Source organism: Triturus cristatus, chromosome 2_2 (genome assembly GCF_964204655.1).
Source record: "Triturus cristatus chromosome 2_2, aTriCri1.1, whole genome shotgun sequence".
Taxonomy (NCBI): Eukaryota; Metazoa; Chordata; class Amphibia; order Caudata; family Salamandridae; genus Triturus; species Triturus cristatus.
Window position 1 is genome coordinate 1192853160 of NC_140582.1, and position 19047 is coordinate 1192872206.

A 19047-nucleotide genomic window follows, 5' to 3' on the forward strand; every position below is an offset into this window, starting at 1 on the left:
TCAAGAACGCCTTCTTTAGCGTCCCAATTGATCCGGAAAGCCAATATTTGTTCGGATTCTGTTTAAATGGACGAAGCTTTAAATTTGCACGCGCACCTCAAGGATTCACAGAAAGCCCCAGCATCTATAGCCAAGCACTGAAAAGACAACTTGACAGTATCCACATGCCCGTTAACACTGCCCTGCTCGAGTATGTCGATGATCTGCTGATCACCGCCCGAAGCGAGCCTGAATGTGAAAAAGCATCACTGACGGTTTTACATTTTCTGGCCGACAAGGGGCACAAGGTGTCCCCTTCGAAGCTGCAATTCTGTGTTCAGCAAGTTGTGTACCTTGGGCTCTTGCTGTCCAAGGGGGGGAGACAGCTCACACCTGATCGCATCCAGTTAATTGTAAACATGCCACCACCCAAGACACAAAAGGAGGTACGGGCCTTCATAGGCCTCACTTCGTACTGTAGACAATGGATTCCCCAATATGCATTTCTAGCAAAACCACTCATTCAGTTGACAACCCAGGAGGCAGCGACATCGACTGTCCTCCCTTGGACTCAGGAACATACACAAGCTTTTGAGGGCTTAAAGAAAGCCTTATGTCAAGCACCTGTTTTAGCGACACCATGTTACAGTAAGCCTTTTACACTTTTCGTTACAGAGCGTGAAGGTACTGCCTTGTCAGTACTCACTCAGGAACAAGCAGGTTCACACAAACCGTGTGCTTACTTTTCTAGCACATTAGATCCAGTAGCCCAGGCTCTGCCTGCGTGCCTGAAATCAGTTGCAGCGACAGCTTTAGCAATCAGACAAAGCGATTCCATAGTATTAGGACATCAATTGACAGTACAAGTACCACATGCAGTAGAGGTTCTCTTGAACCGAACACAAACACAACATTTGACCATAGCACGACTGACAGGTTATGAATTAACATTATTCCAGCCACACATAGAAATCAGACGCTGTAGTACATTAAATCCTGCCACACTTTTGCCATTAAGTGGAACAGACCCATTGGCACATGATTGTATTGAAGTCATTACTATTACGACGAAGCCCAGACAAGACTTGACAGACATTCCATTACCAGATCCAGACCTGACATTTTATGTAGATGGTTCATGCATGAGAACAAGTACAGGAGAGTTAGTGGCCGCTTATGCAGTCACAACAGACACTGAAGTTATTGAAACAAATTGTATTAGCACCTTGTCAGCTCAGGCAGCAGAGCTCATTGCTCTGACACAAGCCTGTATTCAGGCTACAAGTAAGAGAGTTAACATATACACAGATTCGCGTTATGCATTCGGAGTTGTACACGACTTCGGAGTCCTTTGGCGAGAGAGAGGTTATTTAACTTCTCATGGTGCCAACATTCAACACGGTCTCCTCATTCAAGCCCTGCTAGATGCAATACATCTGCCTACTGCAATATCTATCATGAAGTGCAAGGCCCATACAAAAGTCACCGATATCATTTCCCAAGGTAACGACCTAGCAGACCGAACAGCTAAACAGACAGCTCAGAATCGGACTCATGCCACTGACTTGACAAAGACGATAGTTCCGACCTCGACACACTGCATGACAGTTAAGGATCCCGCCCTTGATGTAATTGACATACAGACACATGCTACCATAGAGGAAATCAAGAAATGGACTGAATTAGGAGGGATCCAAACAGATCAGGGTTGGGTGACGAAGGGAAAATCCACATGGTTTCTCCCCGACTCTATGGTTCAAGTTATCATTAACACAATACATAGTCCAGCGCATCTAGGGGAGAAAGCTATGCTAGACAGTATTCAAAACATTTGGTTCAATAAACACTTACGAGCAGCAGCCAAACAGAAAGTGCGTACTTGCATGATTTGTTGTCAGTTCAACCCAGGTAAAAGCATTCCTGTAGAGCAAGGTGGATTTCAACCTCCCGCTCATCCTTTTGAAGTCCTCCAGATGGATTATATCCAGATGGAACGTTGTCGAGGATTCAAATATGTCCTCGTAGTTGTATGTGCCCTCTCCCGTTGGACAGAAGCATATCCCGTCTCAGATTACACTGCTCCGACCACTGCCAAACAGTTAGTTCGCGAATTCTTCCCACGGTATGGTTTGCCCCGTATCGTGTACTCAGATAACGGCCAACCGTTCTCATCCGAGCTAATGAAACACATTTCACTCTTGTTAGGCTATCAATGGAAATTCCACTGTGTCCGGCATCCCGAGGCAGCAGGTCTCGTGGAGCGTCATAATCAGACTCTGAAAATTCGACTTTCTAAAATCTGCAGAGAGAAAGGTGTCGACTGGATAGTAGCTTTACCAGTTGCGCTCTTTTACATGAGAATGGTAGCACATTCTCGAACAGGGCTATCCCCGTACGAGGTGGTCTTTGGTAGGCCACCAAATATGTGGGGGACGCCTATACCTCGAAAAATCACTGATGTTGATTGTAATATGCTGACAGATTACCTTGCTTCCTTGATGTCTGCACTACAATCTTGCCGTTCACAGGTAGCTGCAGCCTTTCCCGACAACACCGAGGTGAAGCCCCATGAAGTGGTTCCCGGAGATTTTGTTTTTATAAGGAATTTCGACAGGAGAAGTCCGCTGGAGCCTCGCTGGCAAACGCCGAAATTAGTACTTCTGACCACGAGGACAGCAGTGAAGATTGAGGGTCGCAAGGGTTGGCTACACTCGAGCCATATCAAGAAATTTCACGGACTACCTTCTGATTTGAACTCTCAGCCCTGCCTTCCTCCACAGACTGACTCAAAACTTCCCCTGGTTGAGAAAACTGCGTCGCAGGAATATAAACTGAAACTAAGGTCTAGCAAGTCAGACAATTTAATTGTTTAAGTCCTCTCCTAGGTGAATCGGTTAAATTAGTCTCTGACATGTATCCTCTCGACCGAAATAGAGAAAGAGATAGACAGAAACAGCTCAAGAAACGTGCATATTGTAAATCACTTCATAGCCACTGTATAGTGACATTATTGATTATGTTTTTTCTAAGCCTTCTGATTATTGCTGCAAGTATACTGTTGCACATATACTACCCTATTTTCAAGCATGTACATTCTGCTTTCAATGCTACTGCCGAACACTCTTTTAGCGAATTACCTCTGCATGAGTTGTCCTACAGACTTGCGCTGCGCAACAACACATTCATTAGTATGTTACATCACTTCCATCAGACCAACAATGCTACAAATTGTTGGATATGTGGCCGACTCCCTCCCTACCAGAAATACAAGGGAGTTCTGCCCCTCTTTCCGTACCCGTTCACACATAATGGTTCCTGTGGTGCATGGTTTAGTTTGATTAATTCTTTAGATTCAAGTACCGTAGTTTACCAAGGCAACTGGGTATGGGGAAACCTGAACTTGGTTTTGCTTAAAGTCTGCTACCCTGACAAGGAGGGACTTCCCAAACAGACAGGAACTGATCTAGAAAATGAAGTATATGGATTAGGTAACTTTTCACTTAACCTCATGATTCTGAATGTTGAATCCGAAGCTCCACCAGTCTTGCCTGCTATGTCAGTATTACCAGTCAACGGTGAATTATGTGTAAGAAAGAATGGTTCAGTACACCTGGGTCATAGTAGATGTACTACTGTGATCGAATTCAGTGATCAAGGCAAGTCTACATTTAGAGCTTCCCGTCATTCTTACTTCCTTTGTGGTCATACCGCATATATACGTTTACCTCTAGATTGGGATGGTACCTGTTACATTGCATTCCTTCTGCCACCTGTTTTCCTAGCCCCTCCTGATTATCATAGAAATACCGATCTAGTACACAATAGACCCCAGAGAGATCTCCCGATTGTCGATTACACTGAAACGGCATGGGAGCAATACACAGATTTCAATAAAGGTCTCTTTCCCTACATAGGTGTTGTCACGAATAGTAAACTGATACGCAGATTAACCAGAACCCTTGAAGCAGTAGTGAATGAAACTACTTCCGCCCTAGGCAACTTAACAGAGGAGCAGTCTGCGATGCGGATTGTTGTTCTTCAAAATCGTCTTGTCCTTGACGTCATCCTGGCCGATAGGGGCGGAGCCTGTAGAGTCATCGGATCAAGTTGCTGTGTTTTCATTCCAGAAAACGCGCCATCAGTATATAAAGCCATAACTCGTCTTCATAAGATTGCAAGTCAGATACACCAAAATCCAGGCACCTGGACTTGGTACGGTTGGTTCTGGAGTATGTTGTCAGCCTGGGGATGGAAAGTCCTATCCTTCCTAGGTATTGGTCTTCTCATAGTATTCAGTTGCTGCCTGTGTCTACAATGTGGACCAGCGATTTGCGGCCTGTGTGCCACATCGTGTATTCCGCATTCAAGTTCTCATTCAAGATCCTGTAAGAAGAAAGAAGAACAAATGATGTTACATGAACAGATTGATGGATTCATGAGGATCGATATATTATGAAGGGTCCGTAGGGGACAAGGAGGGAATGAGGAAATATGGATTTTATGATCAATTATGTCCCCTATCTTGGACCCCAACGGCTCCATGTACGTGCTACAAGTACATGTATGTTCCCTCCACTTCCAGCTATGAAGACGCAAATACATGTGCGTCCAACGTTAACATGTCCTCTTTCAGATCCACCATGAATGGGTCGGATATTCCGTTCCTAAGTATGCTTGGCCACCGTCTTTATATGGTGCACCTTTCACGTTTTGCAGCTTTGGCGAGTAGGCCCTGAATTCTGTCATCGAGCCTTTTCCTGCCTTCTGCCTCTGAAAGCTCCAGCCTGGACCTGCATCTGTATCAATGACCTTTGTCTTACTTCCTGCGCGGCTAACGGTGCCTGGCCCGGCCTGTTGCCTGCCAAGACTGTATTCAGCCTTCAAGTTATCTGCTCCGCTCCTCGACCCATACATTCCTGTCTAGTAGTTTAGGTAAACATCTTTCCAGCTGCAGAGAAAAGGGCCCGGCCTTACTGTCTCCGTGCAAGTAATTCATGGCTCCTGTTACCATGATAGGCCCATGCCCCCTCGCATCTCATGTAGACACGTAGACGCTTATACACGCACTAGCAGTTAGTATAGAATAGCCCCCGCCTGAGAGACCTTTCCTTCCAGAAAATACAGTTCTTTAAACACAAGATATTAGATACGATTTGGGATTAGGTTGTTCTGACATCCCAGACTTCTGTCTCCTCATGTAGGGCTAAATGTCAAATCCCCTTCACCCTCCAGTTACACGTCAATCACACGTCATGCAGCTGCGCGCGCATCTCTGTCATATATTTCTGCTGACATTGCAGGATTCTCTTATGAATCCACCCACCTGTGACATCTTCATAATGACGTTTCTAATACACTCCCTTATGCACGCCTATTGTAACGCCTTTTCCATTACGTATGTGTATTCTTATCTCTCCTATCAGCTGTTACGCCTCCTACATCTGCCTTTACTGTAATGCCTTGACTATATATATGACAACCTGTCAATAAAGAATTGTCAATCCCTTCCCGAACCTTTTGTGGTGACGGAACCCGATTACCTGGTTCGAACCAATTCCTTTGTAAGGAATAAAACCCCTTTTTAAACCTCAAATACCACGGATTCTGCCTCTTATTTTTACTGAGTTATTCTTATTGAACTTTACCGCATAAATTAAGTCTAGGTAATTTAAATTTACCACACAAGTGAGAATTTCTATCTGCAGGTGAGGCTCCTGTGAGTTCCAGGGCCTCTAGTTCTACTACAGAGAAGAGAGTGCTGAAATCGCCGCTAACACACGTTTGTGAGCTGCCGCAGCTGAAAGTGCACCAGAAATTCATTGCGCTGCTGCCGCTGAGTGCTCACCACCAAAGATCATCGCATTGCACGTTTGTGGGCTGCCAAGTGCTCGCTAACTCCAAAGATCATCGCATCGAGATCATCGAATCACGACATCGCAGCGCGGACGCCGGGCATCTGCCATTTTCATCGCATCAGGATCGTCGCTCCCTCGAAGAGGGCCATTTCTTCGCATCGCAACCTGATCGCATACGCAACAGGATCGTCGCCTCGTCTCTCCCATCGCGGCAAGGAGCCATCGCATCAACGGCCTAGCGTGCAGAGGTTTGTCGCCTTGTCCCCGCATGCATCAGCAGATCGGTGCCTCGTCTCCTCCTTCGCGGCAAGGATTCATCGCATTACCGGCCTCGCGTGCAGAAAATCATCGCTACAGCTTCTTTGCGTCATTTTGTTTGTTTTGCTATGAAATCCAGGTACTTTGTAAGTAAAAGGGTACCAGAGACCACTGCTTTGAACTGACTCCTCTTTGCACAATTTGAACTATTTTTGCAGCATTTCAAGAGTAATCCTATTTTACAGTATTATGGCTTTTTATCGTTATTGGTCTATATATAAAGATACTTATTTTTTATAACTACTTGTGTGGTGTCCCTTTTATAGTGTTCTTCACTGTGTTACTGTGTATGGTCAGAAATGATTCACACACTGCCTCTGAGATAAGCCTAGCTGCTTGTGCTACATTACCACAGGGTTGAGCAAGGGTTATCTAAGGGTGTAGCCCTCTTACTCTGACTTAGGAAGAAGGGTCCCTACTTGGACAGTGGCCAGCAATTGCCAACTAGAGACCCCCATTTCTAACACTTTATAGTTTCTAACTGCAGTGAATCAGTGTCTAAGTGGATGAATGAGTGTCTGAGTAGGCCTGTGAGTGAGTTCTGTGACTATCTGAGTGGGTTAGTGGGTGGGTGTATGAGTGTCTGAGCGGGTGTGTGACTTGATGCACGAGTGACTGAATGTGTCTGTTAGTGGTACATGAGTGTCTGAGTGGGTCTGTGAGTGGGTATGTGAATGTTTGAGTGGGTCTTTGAGTGAATGTGAGAGTGTCTGAGTGGGTCTGTGTGTGGGTATGTGAGTGTCTGTGGTTCTGGCAGTGGGTGTGTGAGTGTCTGAGTGGGTTTTAGAATAGGTGCATGAGTGTCTGAGTGGGTGTGTGAGTTTCTGAGTGGGTATGTATGTGGGAGCATGAGTATCTGCAAGGGTCTGTGAGTGGGTGTGTGAGTGTCTGAGTGGGAGTCTGTGAGTGGGTATGTGTGTCTGAGTCAGTGTGTGGGTATATGCGATAGTGTCCAAGTGGATTTAAGAGTGTCTTAGTGGGTCTCTGAAGGAGTGTGTAAGTGTCTGACTAGATGTGTGAGTTGGTGCATAAGTGTATGATTTGGTCTGTGAGAGAGTATGAGAGTGTCTGAGAGAGTCTGTGAGTGGGTTTATGAGTGTCTTGGTGGGCCTGTCAGTGAGTGTGGGAGTGTCTGAGTAGGTTGAGAGTGGGTTCATCAGTGCCTGAGTGGGTGCATGAGTGTCAGAGTGGGTCTGTGACTGGGTGCATCAGTGTCTCAATGAATAGATGAGCCCTACTCTGACCCCTTCTATTGCATTTCTCTCCAAATTTCACACCCCAGGACCATTCCCTAATATATGAAATGGTGGTGACACATCACAGCGCATCCACAAAGTCATGCATGTCACGGTAGATCAGCAAAATTGTACATGTGGTGAAAAATTTTGGTTGGGGGCATTTCCATCCCATCAGGGGTCCCTCACAGATGCTTAAATTGCACCCATGGGGTCAGGCAACCTTTACCCTGCCCCCTTTTACTATATTATGGTAGAGTTTTTGCTGCTGCGGACAGTTCTGAGATGTCTAGAATGGTGTCTGCAAACTTCTACTCCAGGTGGGACTAGCCAATCACGGCATTGATGGATTTGTGAAGATTCTGCATCCCTATAAAAATTTGTTTGCCCTTTAAAACCTCAAAAAACTATTTGATGAATTTACACCAAAGCAGAAAACCTAGGCTTTCTAAACCAAGATCTAGCTTGCTGCCAATTTGGTGTAATTCCGTTCAGTGGTTTGGGCTGTTGTCATGCTTGAAATCTCCATGGGAATTAACATGGTAAACACACATTTTTGACCCCTCTTTTTTTGTCAGCCCCCGCTTGACAGATCACCCGAAAACTTTCCATGTACAACTATAAACAGTTGGACAATTTATGGGGAAAATTTCATGGAGATTCGGCAAACTGCACCAAAGTTATAAGCAAGTCAAAAAACACTTTTTCTATAGAAACTAGGACCTTACTATAACTACCTAGATATATATATTTGTCTGAAAAGATTGAAAGCAATTATATTGTTGTGTAAACATGTCTTGCAATATAAATCACTAAAAGGAAATCAATGAAAAAGAAATAATACAATGAATTATAATATGCAATGTATAATCAAATGCAATAATCCCGTCCACACATATATATGGAGGGGACATAAGCCGATCCACGGCGTTATCAATGTATGATGCATTTGTAAATGGACATATTTAGCCGATTCACGGTAGTATTGTTGTAAGTTATGTTTGAATATTAACAAGTGCACCTACTACAAAATGGCACTGATGTTGCAGTGACCATTTTAGTCCCTTCTTTGTTTTGTGGACATGGGAATTGTTGAAAAACATGGCGTTTCCGGTGCCCCAGTAACATCGAAAAAGGCATTCCGCCGAAACGCATCTGTTGTGCTGCTGGTCATTTGATTGAATAAATTGTATTTGAACGTCCCGAGAGTGCGACATCCTTTCTGATGAAAAAAAGAGGGAATTGAGCGTGATATTGTTGCGGAGTCCACACCCGCAAAGTCTGCACCTGCCTGTGAGTGCCCCACTCGTGTGTGGAACGACGAGCGAATAATATATATATCTATATATATATATTCACAGAAAAAAACACAGGTTACAAGAACATTATAGTTGTACAAAACCTGTGAAATTCAGCCAGTATAGTTAGCTGAGCTAACTATAACTCACTCCCCCGTAATACACTGCTGATGACATCGCATATTACATCACTCATGACATGGTCAGTGACATCACGGATGACATCAATGATGACATCTCAAATGACATCACTGATGACATAATACAGTGACTGTGAGTGTTTCTAAAACGTTTAAGAACGTTATATATATGTACAACAAGGTGTATTGAAGAATGAATGGGTGTATGAGTGTCTGTATGGATGATTCAGTGGGTGCATGACTGACTGTACAAGAAAGTGATTATATGTGTCTCAGTGAATGTATGGGTGAGTAACTATTCTGTGTGAATGTCTGTATCAGTCCGTCTGTTGGTGTGTAAGTAGCTGCATGGGTTGGTGAGTAGCTACATGATTGTCTCCATGGGTTGATGATTGGTTGTCTAAGTATCTGTTTGGGTGCTTGAGTATCTGTGTGGTTGGGTGAGGGGTGTATGACTCCCTGCATGAATGTGTGAGTGGGTGATTCACTGGGTGTATGGGATCATGAGTGCATCTGCGAGGGTCTATATGGGTGAGTGAGCGTGCATATGGCTGTGTCAGTGAGTGAATCGATGTCTCAGTGGTATATAGGTGAGTAACTGCATATGTGAAAGGCAGTATATTTGAGTGTTGGAGTATGAAAGTGATTGTATGAGTTAGCGAGTGATTGTGAGAGTGGCTGTATGGATGAGTGTATGCTTGTGTCAATAAGTGTGGCGGTGTGTGTATAACTGTATAGGTGATTAAGTGGCAGTGTGATTGACTCTTTGGATGAGGGACTCGGTGTGTGAGTAGCTCTATGGGTGAGCAGCGGTGTATGTCTGTATGGGTGTATGAGTGGATATATCAGAGGCTGTATTGGTGAGTGACTGGGTATATGAGTGGCTGTATGTGTGAGTGTGTGGATGTGTGTGTAGACCTATGAATCAGTGAATAGGTATGTACTTACTGGTACTGGTGTGTCTATGGTTTTGAGAATGGTAGAATGAAATTTGGAGTGGGTGTATGAAAGGTTATATTGGGGTATCAGTAGGTGCGTCAGAGATTATGTGGATGATGTCATCAGTGATTATATCAGTGATGTAATTTGAGATGTCATCAGTGATGTCACTGACTATGTTATGTGTAAAATAATATGTGACGTCATCAGCAGTAAATTGCAGGGGCGTGAGTTATAGTTAGCTCAGCTAACTATAACAGCTACATTTCACAGGTTCTGTACAAGTGAAATGTCAACCTAACCATGAAGTCCCTGTAACATGTGTTTTAGCCGTGAATTTCTAAGTTTTGTTAAATTCTAATTCCTAACAATGATGGCCCTGAAACCTGTGTTTCTTTCAGTGAATTTCCAAGGTTTTTTTAATGCTAATTCCTAATTATAACAGCCCTGAAACCTGTGTTTTTTCAGTGAATTTCAAAGGTTTTTTTAATGCTAATTCCTAATTATAACAGCCCTGAAACCTGTGTTTTTTCAGTGAATTTCAAAGGTTTTTTAAATGCAAATTCCTAACTATAACGTCCCTGTAACCTTTAATTTGGCACCAAGGTTGTCCTTGTGAGCCAACTTCCCTCTTGTTAACTCCAGTAAGTCCCAGACAGTAAGATTGCTGAGTTCTGATGGCAGACCATACCCCCTTTGTCCACCAGTCTGAAAACGCACCTCCTGGTGCGCTCTTGGTTGGGGGATGAAGTCCCCTTTGCTGCTAGGGGTCCTTCGGGTCCAACACGCCTACTGTTACCTCCGGTAAGCCCCACACTGTTGGATTGCTGAGAAGTGGTCACAGGCCACGCTCCCTTTCTCCAGGTGTTTTTGCAGAGTAGTAGAGAAAGGGGGTAGGGCCTATGGAGAGCTGTCAGCTAGCGATTTATTTTTGTATTTTAGGAAGGGAGGCTGTGTGGCCCCCATCCCCGGGTCCTGACCAATTTTGTTTTTTAATTGGAATAAAAATTGAGGGGGCATGGCCCCCCACCCAGGCCATTTTGAGTCCTGGTGACCCCATCTCCCGGGGCATTGCCAGCTTGTTGGGGACCATGACTTTTTACCCCCAGGGAGCTGCTGACATGCAGCTCCCTGAAGGTAAAAAGCAAAGTGTGCTTGCTTTGAACATGTGACGGCAAACTGTTCAAAGCGAGCACTTTTGTCGGCTATGGGATGGCAGGAACACTGCTTCCACCATCCCATAGCAAACTGCAATGTCCCGGGGGTGGGCACCCCAGGAAATTACTGGAGTCAGCCTTGGGGGGTGGCAGTACCCAGGGGCATTTAGAGATCCATTAGGGGGGCTGCGTGGCCCCTCTCCCATTTGGAAAGTGGAAAGTAACCCTGGGTGGTCCTCCCCGGGGCTCTGTGTGGGCATGCTCCAACATAGCCCCGGGGAGGTGGCGGTCCCGGGGCTGAGGGGGGCCAAGTAGCAACATCGCATTTCACATACATAGCCGTGGGGAGGTGGCAGTCCTCGGGCTGAGTCGGGGGACCTGCAACCCCCGCATTCAATGTATGAGCCCTGAGGGAGGTGGTGGTCCCCAGGGCTGCGGGGGCCCACGCAGGCCCCGGTATCTCTTTTAATCATTTACCCCTAGGACCTGGCCCACCAGGGGGACTAAAGGAAAATAAAAAATTGTCCGGATTCACAGATCCACCATGAATCCTGCCGAAAATATATATTTTAAAAAATCTAATTTTTGTCGCTGGGGGTCCCTGTGGGACCCTTTCTGCAGGCCTAGGGGTAAGGGTGTTTCAATCCTGACCCTTTACCTTTTTTTCATGTTTTTCATCCTTAATTTTGTGACTGGGTTCAACTGGACCAAGAGCTACTTTTCTGCCAAATTTGGAGTAATTCTGTTCAGTAGTTCACGCTGTAGCTGCCTTGAAATATTCCTATGGAAATAAACATGGAGAAAAAGCATTTTGGGACCCCCACATTTTTCTCAGCCCCGCTTGATGAATAACCCCGAAACTTTAAACACAGCAGCTTAACTGAGTGGCGTGTTAGTTTTGAAAATTTCATTAAGATTCGTCAAATGACGCCAAAGATATTGGCACAAGAAAAAAACGCTTTTCCCATAGAAACAAGGTCCTAACTATAACTACCTTCTCTGGCCAGGATACCCTCCAGGGTGATAGTGTGCTCTATAAATCTGCATAAACCATGATAGAGGGCTGAGGGGGCTACTATTGACATTGTTTGGACTAAGCAAATGGTAGTGGATGGATTTTGTGTAAAAAGTGAGTGTTTGAGGGGATTATAGACATGTACAGTGAGGGTTAGGGAAGTGTAGTTTTGCAGAGTTGTGATTTGTGTATGTGTGAAGGGGTCCTTGTATGGATGTAGGGGTAGAGGAGTATGTAGAAGCATTTTGCAGAGCTGAATAGTGTTTGGTGGCTGAGTGATGGGTGGAGTGATTTAATTTTGCTTGAATGATAGGTGTGTGTTTTTGTGAGTGTGTGCACATGTATGTGGATATAGGTTGGTCCTGCTAAAGGTCTGTGTGTGTGCATGTTTGTAAATATGGGTGGGCCCTGGTTGAGGTTTGTAAGTAGTCGAAGAACAGCATTTCTGTTTCTAGGTCCACCAGTCCTGAAAAGGCCCATACAGGTAAGTTGCCCTCGTCCTCTCTGCCCTTAGCCTCGATGCCGGGGCTGAGACGCCCTGGTGGGGAGGGCTTTAAAAGGCTGATAGTGAGATCACATGAGCTTTTCTCAGCCTCTTATGTTCACCTGCAGGCTCATACAAGTGGTTGTCCAACAAATAACAAAAGAGAGTACTATGTGTTCAGCTCTCTAATCTACAAGCTATGTTTGGGAGAGCAGGAGTCAAGAGGGAAAATGGAGAAGTGGAGGGAGGCAGGAAACATATAAGGTCTGGAAGCAGGAAAGTTTTGGTAATGGTGGGCAGAACTGCACAAAATTCACAAGCTTTAGAATTAACACAAGCATAGTTTGTCACTAAAAATGCTGGTCTAAAACTCTAAAAAGGTACTTTGAATATAGTCAAATAAGTACACATCTATTAGGTGGTAAGCAGCCTCTGTATATTTCCTATACAGTAATTCACAGGCAATTGTTTTCAGGCACTTTATTTGACAGTCCTGATGATGATCCTGTATCTTTCTGTAAAGGATCGAAACGCCGTCGACATAGTTGTCAACCTTATACACAGTGATTCGCATATATAATTTATGTAAAGGTGACCTTCCTATAATTGTTGTTTCTCCATCTTTGCATTTCCTTATAGAAACAACCAAAAACTGCCTGCGCCTTCTACTCTGTTTGTTTGTCTGATATGTGGGTTCACGGATACAGGCTTGTAACCCACTGTTATTTGACTTGCATTTCTGTTTAAATTTCAAATTCTTTGCATATTAAAATCACCCTTGTCCGGCTGGATATGGGCTAAAATATAGTACTGATTGAGGCTATATTAATTGTATATATATTTTGTACTAATTCAGGGACCAGTGTCTGTTGTAATAAGTTATATGGCCTGGGACTACCGAACTTCCCCCTCCCCCGCCCTGTGCATAAACCACATTTACTAATGATGGACATGAAAGGAGAGTTCTTTAGAGGCGGGGTCGTACAATCCCCGGCCGTATTTCTTAAAATATGAAAATAAAATAAAATTGAATTAAACAATATTTACACAATTTACGCAGAAACATGACATTTGATTACAATTCATATTCACAGATATCAGATGGCTAACCTTAACATATTTCTAATACATAGTTTTTCCTATCCGAATCTAACATCTGGATCATAATCATACATTAATTACTTTCTGCGTACCTATTTGGGCCAACGGCAAGGTCGCTAACCAGTGTCAGATCCTTATCAATTAGCCACACCCTCCCATAGGAGTGCGCATGCGCAGAGGGCCCGCTTACCGAGAGGGTACTTCCCCCCCCCCGGTTACCCCCATACGTTCCCTGAACTCCATTAAAAATGGGGGTCTTGCACTCTGCGCCATTTAGTGACGTCCTGTCTCTTGTAATAAGTTAGTTCCCAAGGTCCCTGACCGATCCTATTTGGGTTCCCTTGTTTCTGAAACACACACTTCAAGTACAGCATCCTAGTAGAGAAGTAGTGGTTAACACTTCAAGTATTTCATCGAAGTACAAAAATACTGGTTAGCACTTCAAGTATTGCAGACCTGCAAATAAATACACGTTTCTGCCAAACCAAAGCATTCAGCCTGGCAGTACATTTTTAGTACTGAATGAGTCAGAGCTATGGGTTTTTGCAGAGAAGCAATATAAGGGCCCCAATAAAAACAAATTAACTCATCCATGAAACACTCACCACCCTTTTCTCTATAGGTAGTGCTGTTCACTCTCAAAGATCGACACTTTCCTAACTTCTTCTTTTGCAATAAAAGTTTTTTATAGAATTTGAACCTTAAAGAAAAATGTTGCCATATTTTACAGAAGGCAACATAAATGGGACAGTTGTCTACAAATGTGGAAAGCAGATGGCGGGGATGTCGAGGTGGGGTGAGGAGCATTAATGGCATCTTTGAGTGGGGTGTAGCAGCAATGGTAGGGAACATAGGAGTAGCAGTGACAGTAGCAGGATACCAGTTTACGCATGCATCCTAGACAGGCATCTTAGTTACTGCACGGCTCAAAATCACCAAAAGGAAACCTGAGCCAGGCCCCGCTTCTTACCTTCCCTGACGTTAGTAGAAGCATCGTCCTCGCTCTCCCCGCCAGTATCTGGGCTTGGCGTGTTCGCATTTGGTGGGATGCCATGCGCTGGTACCACGGTGTGACTTACCGCAGGGCGGAATATCGAAGGCTTGCCTGAAAGAAGCACACGTGTGAGTCATTGCCATACCCATTCCAGGCCTGCATTCCCTAACATACACCGAGGGGAGGGCAGTAGCATGCTCATTCTCTGCCTTCACTCGTACTCAGCTGTTATTTTTGTCTACGGGGCACAGGGAGATGGGGGCTACTGCGACAGATAGTCAATATTAAACAAGCGGCTGTCCCACTCATTTAATGATGGCTCCGTCCCTGGTGGCACTCTTGCCCCTATCAAAGATGGCTGCTACCCAGGAGTGCCAGCAGTGGGTTGCTGCTTACAAACGTGTGAGTAACTAACTGTGGAGTGAGCAGATTGTGTGCTGCGGGTGTTCCCGGGACAGAGGCCTGGTGCAGACCTTCGGAGCTGTGACCTAACGCCCTTAAGGGCTAATGTTTACAAGTCTAATATTTAAAGCCCTGCCCGAGCACCGAGGCTCGCCCCACCTTTCACAAAGACCTCTCTCATGTCAGTGCTGTGTCGCTCTGGAGGGCGGAGGCGGAGATGGGCAGGCTATCTCTGCAGACATTCCCATTTACGTTTGAAGCGCCATTTCAAGATGGCGGCATGCGAATGAAACATGGAATATAGTGCAAAATAAATGTACACCAAGTCATGCTATAAAAGCCAGATAATGATATATAAAATGACTGCTTTACCCTGTCACCCACTTTAACGTAATCTGCCGGAAAGAAACAATACACATCTGCAAAATGTTGTAGGCTTCTCCATTCAAGCCAGTGCCTGAAGGGGGTTTGACCAAAGAAGTCAATGCTGGAAAGAGATGACCCAAAGGCAATTATTTCTTTATGAGCTATGTTGTGGTGTTTGTGTGGTGTGTGTTGTGGTGTTATACTGACAATAGATTTTGATAGCCAGCTGAAGGTGCCTCTGATAAGGCCTACGAAATAGCATTTAAAAAAAGATGAAAATTCAAATTATCTTTGATGTGTTGTGCACTAGTTAAAATAACAAACCAGGATGGCGAAAAATTGTTTCATGAAACACTTCAAACCAATTCATCACTAGTGAAAAAAGACAATAGGAACCCTAGATCACAGCTCCAATGACTCCATTTTGCCAGATGACACAGTAGGATGACGTGTCCTTTGTGCGCAAATGGCACTGCCCACTCACATTTGTGGTGACCTGGGTGAGCTGATGCTACAGGTTTAGTCTGCCTTGTCAATCACCCGTACATATGATGCGGGCTCTGCCTTAACGTGCTGTTGGCGAGCATTGGCTGCTTAATTTGAGCCGGGGGTTGCAGGTAGGGGCCACCAGCACTCCAAAATTATTAATAATGTCTATTGTATGCTGTTAGTTAAAAACATTACATCTGCTTAAAAAACAGGGACAGAAATAAGAATCTCGAGTCTCAGAGAAATGCACACACAGGTTAAAGCGTCACAATGAGCAAAGGCAGCAGTTTTGGGGTCCTGTCAAATAAATGTAGTGGATGATCGAAGCGCTTGTGCACAAACCAAATAAAGAGCAGTGTCACAACCAGGAGGAGCCATTCAGATGAGGTCACTCGGCACTTAGGATGGGCGTCTGTCTGGAAGGTGACAACGAGAGGAAGAGGCCTGCGCCAAAGTGCTGGTGCAAGATGGGTGAGTGCACCAGTCCTTTGGATATAGGGAGCAGTCGAGCACGTGTACCTCACACAAGGAACATTTGACACACTTTAGACAACGCGCACTGCAGGGGTCGGTAAATAAGAACTGATCTGCACTGCACCTTCTCCACCACTGGTAGCTGCAGGCCTAGTTTCAATTACAGGGTGGATTTGCACCAAGGGGTTCCAAGTGACACAACATTATTTAAATGACAGTGCGTCTCATAGAAACACATAGGAGGCAAACAGGAAATAGATATGAATGAAAAGCAACTTTTAATCCTTACCTGATGGGTGTTAATTACATTGTTTTCTGATGAGAGCTGGCAAGCCGCCCTGCCTTGGAGCGCAGGTAAACCTGCTTCTCTCTTTTTAAAGTCGTTCTTCTCTAAAAACTAGAACTTCAGCTAAATTTGGTGAAATCTGCTGGGACACTAGGGAAAAAACCGTAATTTCAGGTCTCCTTATATAAAGCACATCGCCTCCTTTGTATAGAGGGCAGAGATCCCAGCTTTCTGGAGCAGAAGGGGTTAAAAAGTTCATATGGAGTTCTGACGAGGGATAGTGATGTTAGCACGGAAGGACAACAGGGCGACATTATACATTGTGCGCTGGAGTGCAAATGACATGGGTATACACTTTGTGCCCCCCCCGTGCCCACCCCCCCATTTCCCCCAGGGGACTTTGGTATTACAGAGAGGGCTGGAGCTGCTTGTACATCCCTTTCTGTAATACTGGTAGCGCTGGTGCATATGTTGTGACAGTGCTATCATAAGAAGGTGGTCCCTCGTTTGCATGGGGGCATGGCCCCATGAAAATGAGGGAATTCTTTAGGGCACCTCCTAGTGGCAGCCCTCTGGAGTGGAGGAAGGAATTCCCATGGACCCCCAGACAGCCCTTTGCAGGCGGGCACAGTCAGTCATCGCACCCGCCTGCAAGATGATCTTTCCCTCTTTAAAATGCAGGTGGCATGCTGCATGCACAGTAAAACACAGAGGGGCCCATTATGATATGGGGGAAAAGCCATCCAACAACTCATTATAGGCTTTCTACCTGACATCATAGGTTTACATCCAACAGCCGTATTATGATACAGGCGGTCAGAGGCAAACCCGTGGCAGACCTCTGCTCTGCTTCCGCCTGCAGAATAGCAATCCAAAATTACCCACCGTCGGGTTTACGATGTTGGTTTCCGACTGCCATGAAAAGGCAGGCAGGAAGTGACTGTGGCGGCCCCTAGCCGGGCCCCCTGGCCCTCTGCTATGGGGCCGCCCCCCCAAACATCCATGCATCGTGTGGCAGGCACCTCATGGTGCCTGCACACGGTGCATTGATCTTTTTTTAAAGTGCATTTGTCCCATTGTGGCTTGTGCTGCAGCCCTCAGCACAAGCCGCAATAGGAAAACATACACTTTATGACTGGAAAGCTGTTTCATCATAATGATGGCGGCGGGACTCTTTGTCGGGCGGTCCCGCTTCCCCTACGGTGTACATCATAATTAGGCCCAGAGTGACTTGCAAACAGCTGCTCTGTATTTCACTTGAATGTGATGCCCTAAGGGCAGAGTTTGCAGTTGCCATGTGGACAGGGCATTCTTTCTAATATGGTGCACTGACACTGCACATGATGCACCTGTTGAAAAGAAGCAACGCTTCAAACAGGAAACGTGCACCATATTCATAATACAGCCCCAGGCACTTTCTTAAATGATTGAAGAGAAGGAGGGAAAGAAGGCTCGAGGGAGGTCGTGGATAATAGCAATACGGCAGGTACTTTTTAAAAATAAATGTAAAGGAGCGGGGAGCCTGGTGCGAGTTGTTTGTGGGTCATTTTTCATTCCATTGTAACTCTTCTTTCATTTAAAAAATAGTCCATTGGATGAACCTATAGGGGGGGTCGCTCAGAGTCGACTTCATAGGAAACTGTGGTTTAGTTTCAACAACACTGATGCTTTCCACGTACTGGTTCAGATGTACGTGGCAGGCCCTTTACAAACTGTGTAGAGGAAAGGTACTTTTTGATTTTCATCGTTGTTGCAAGAAAATTTCTGACAAAATGTAATATGAATTAATAAATTCTAATGCATATCACAGCACATGATAGGATGCAAAATTGATCACACAAAGGCTTAAATGAGTAGAAACATGTAATGCAAGAAAAGAATTAGGGATATGTCGACGTACCTGCTTTAGACATAGTGATGGTTCAGTCACAGCCCCTAGTCTCTTCACTGTAGGTAGAGCGGTAGGCTGCAGGCAGAGGCAGGTAGGTGCAGGCAGGTAGATGCAACAGCACTGGTTGGCAGGAGCCACTACTGAGGAGCTCAGATGAGCCAATATTTATACTAAGGTTCAAGCAGAAAAAAAAAAAAATCTGTCTTAGGAAAACAAATCTAATGAACATCATTGTTGACACAAAGCTTCATCTCAACAGCCTACGAGAACACCTATTTTCTGCCACGTCGAAGTTGGCTCTAATACTAACCCATTGGGGATTTTTGAACACCTTTACAGGCTGTGGACATTTAATATAGCACCAAGAATAGAACAGATGGCACTTTTATTCTCATCAAATTTCCAATCGATAAGTACGAAAGTCGTACATGAATGTTGGGAGGTGGTTTATTAGTAGGTGCAGGTAAGTACCTACAGCTAATACCAACACCACAATCACAAATAGGGTACAGTCAAGTTCTCAATAAATGTATCCTTGCTCAATCCTTGGTAGCTTTGTTGCGAGTAGACAGGCTTAATCCAGGATACAGGTGTGTTACGCATTTAAAAACACCAATACAGCAA

General features: G+C 44.9%; 1 protein-coding gene across 1 annotated transcript in view; it reads right to left on the bottom strand.

The window, feature by feature from the left end:
* Window positions 1-18562, bottom strand: part of LOC146863364 (uncharacterized) — a 177497-nt gene extending 158935 nt beyond the window's left edge. Inside the window, exons 1-2 of the mRNA XM_085642798.1 lie at window positions 18433-18562; window positions 14492-14626 (exon numbers count right to left, since the gene is read on the bottom strand). Of these exons, the coding sequence (XP_085498924.1) occupies window positions 14492-14626; window positions 18433-18445 (148 nt within the window). The 5' untranslated portion in view covers window positions 18446-18562. The remainder of the gene's footprint in view (window positions 1-14491; window positions 14627-18432) is intronic.
* Between the last annotated feature and the right edge of the window lie 485 nt (window positions 18563-19047).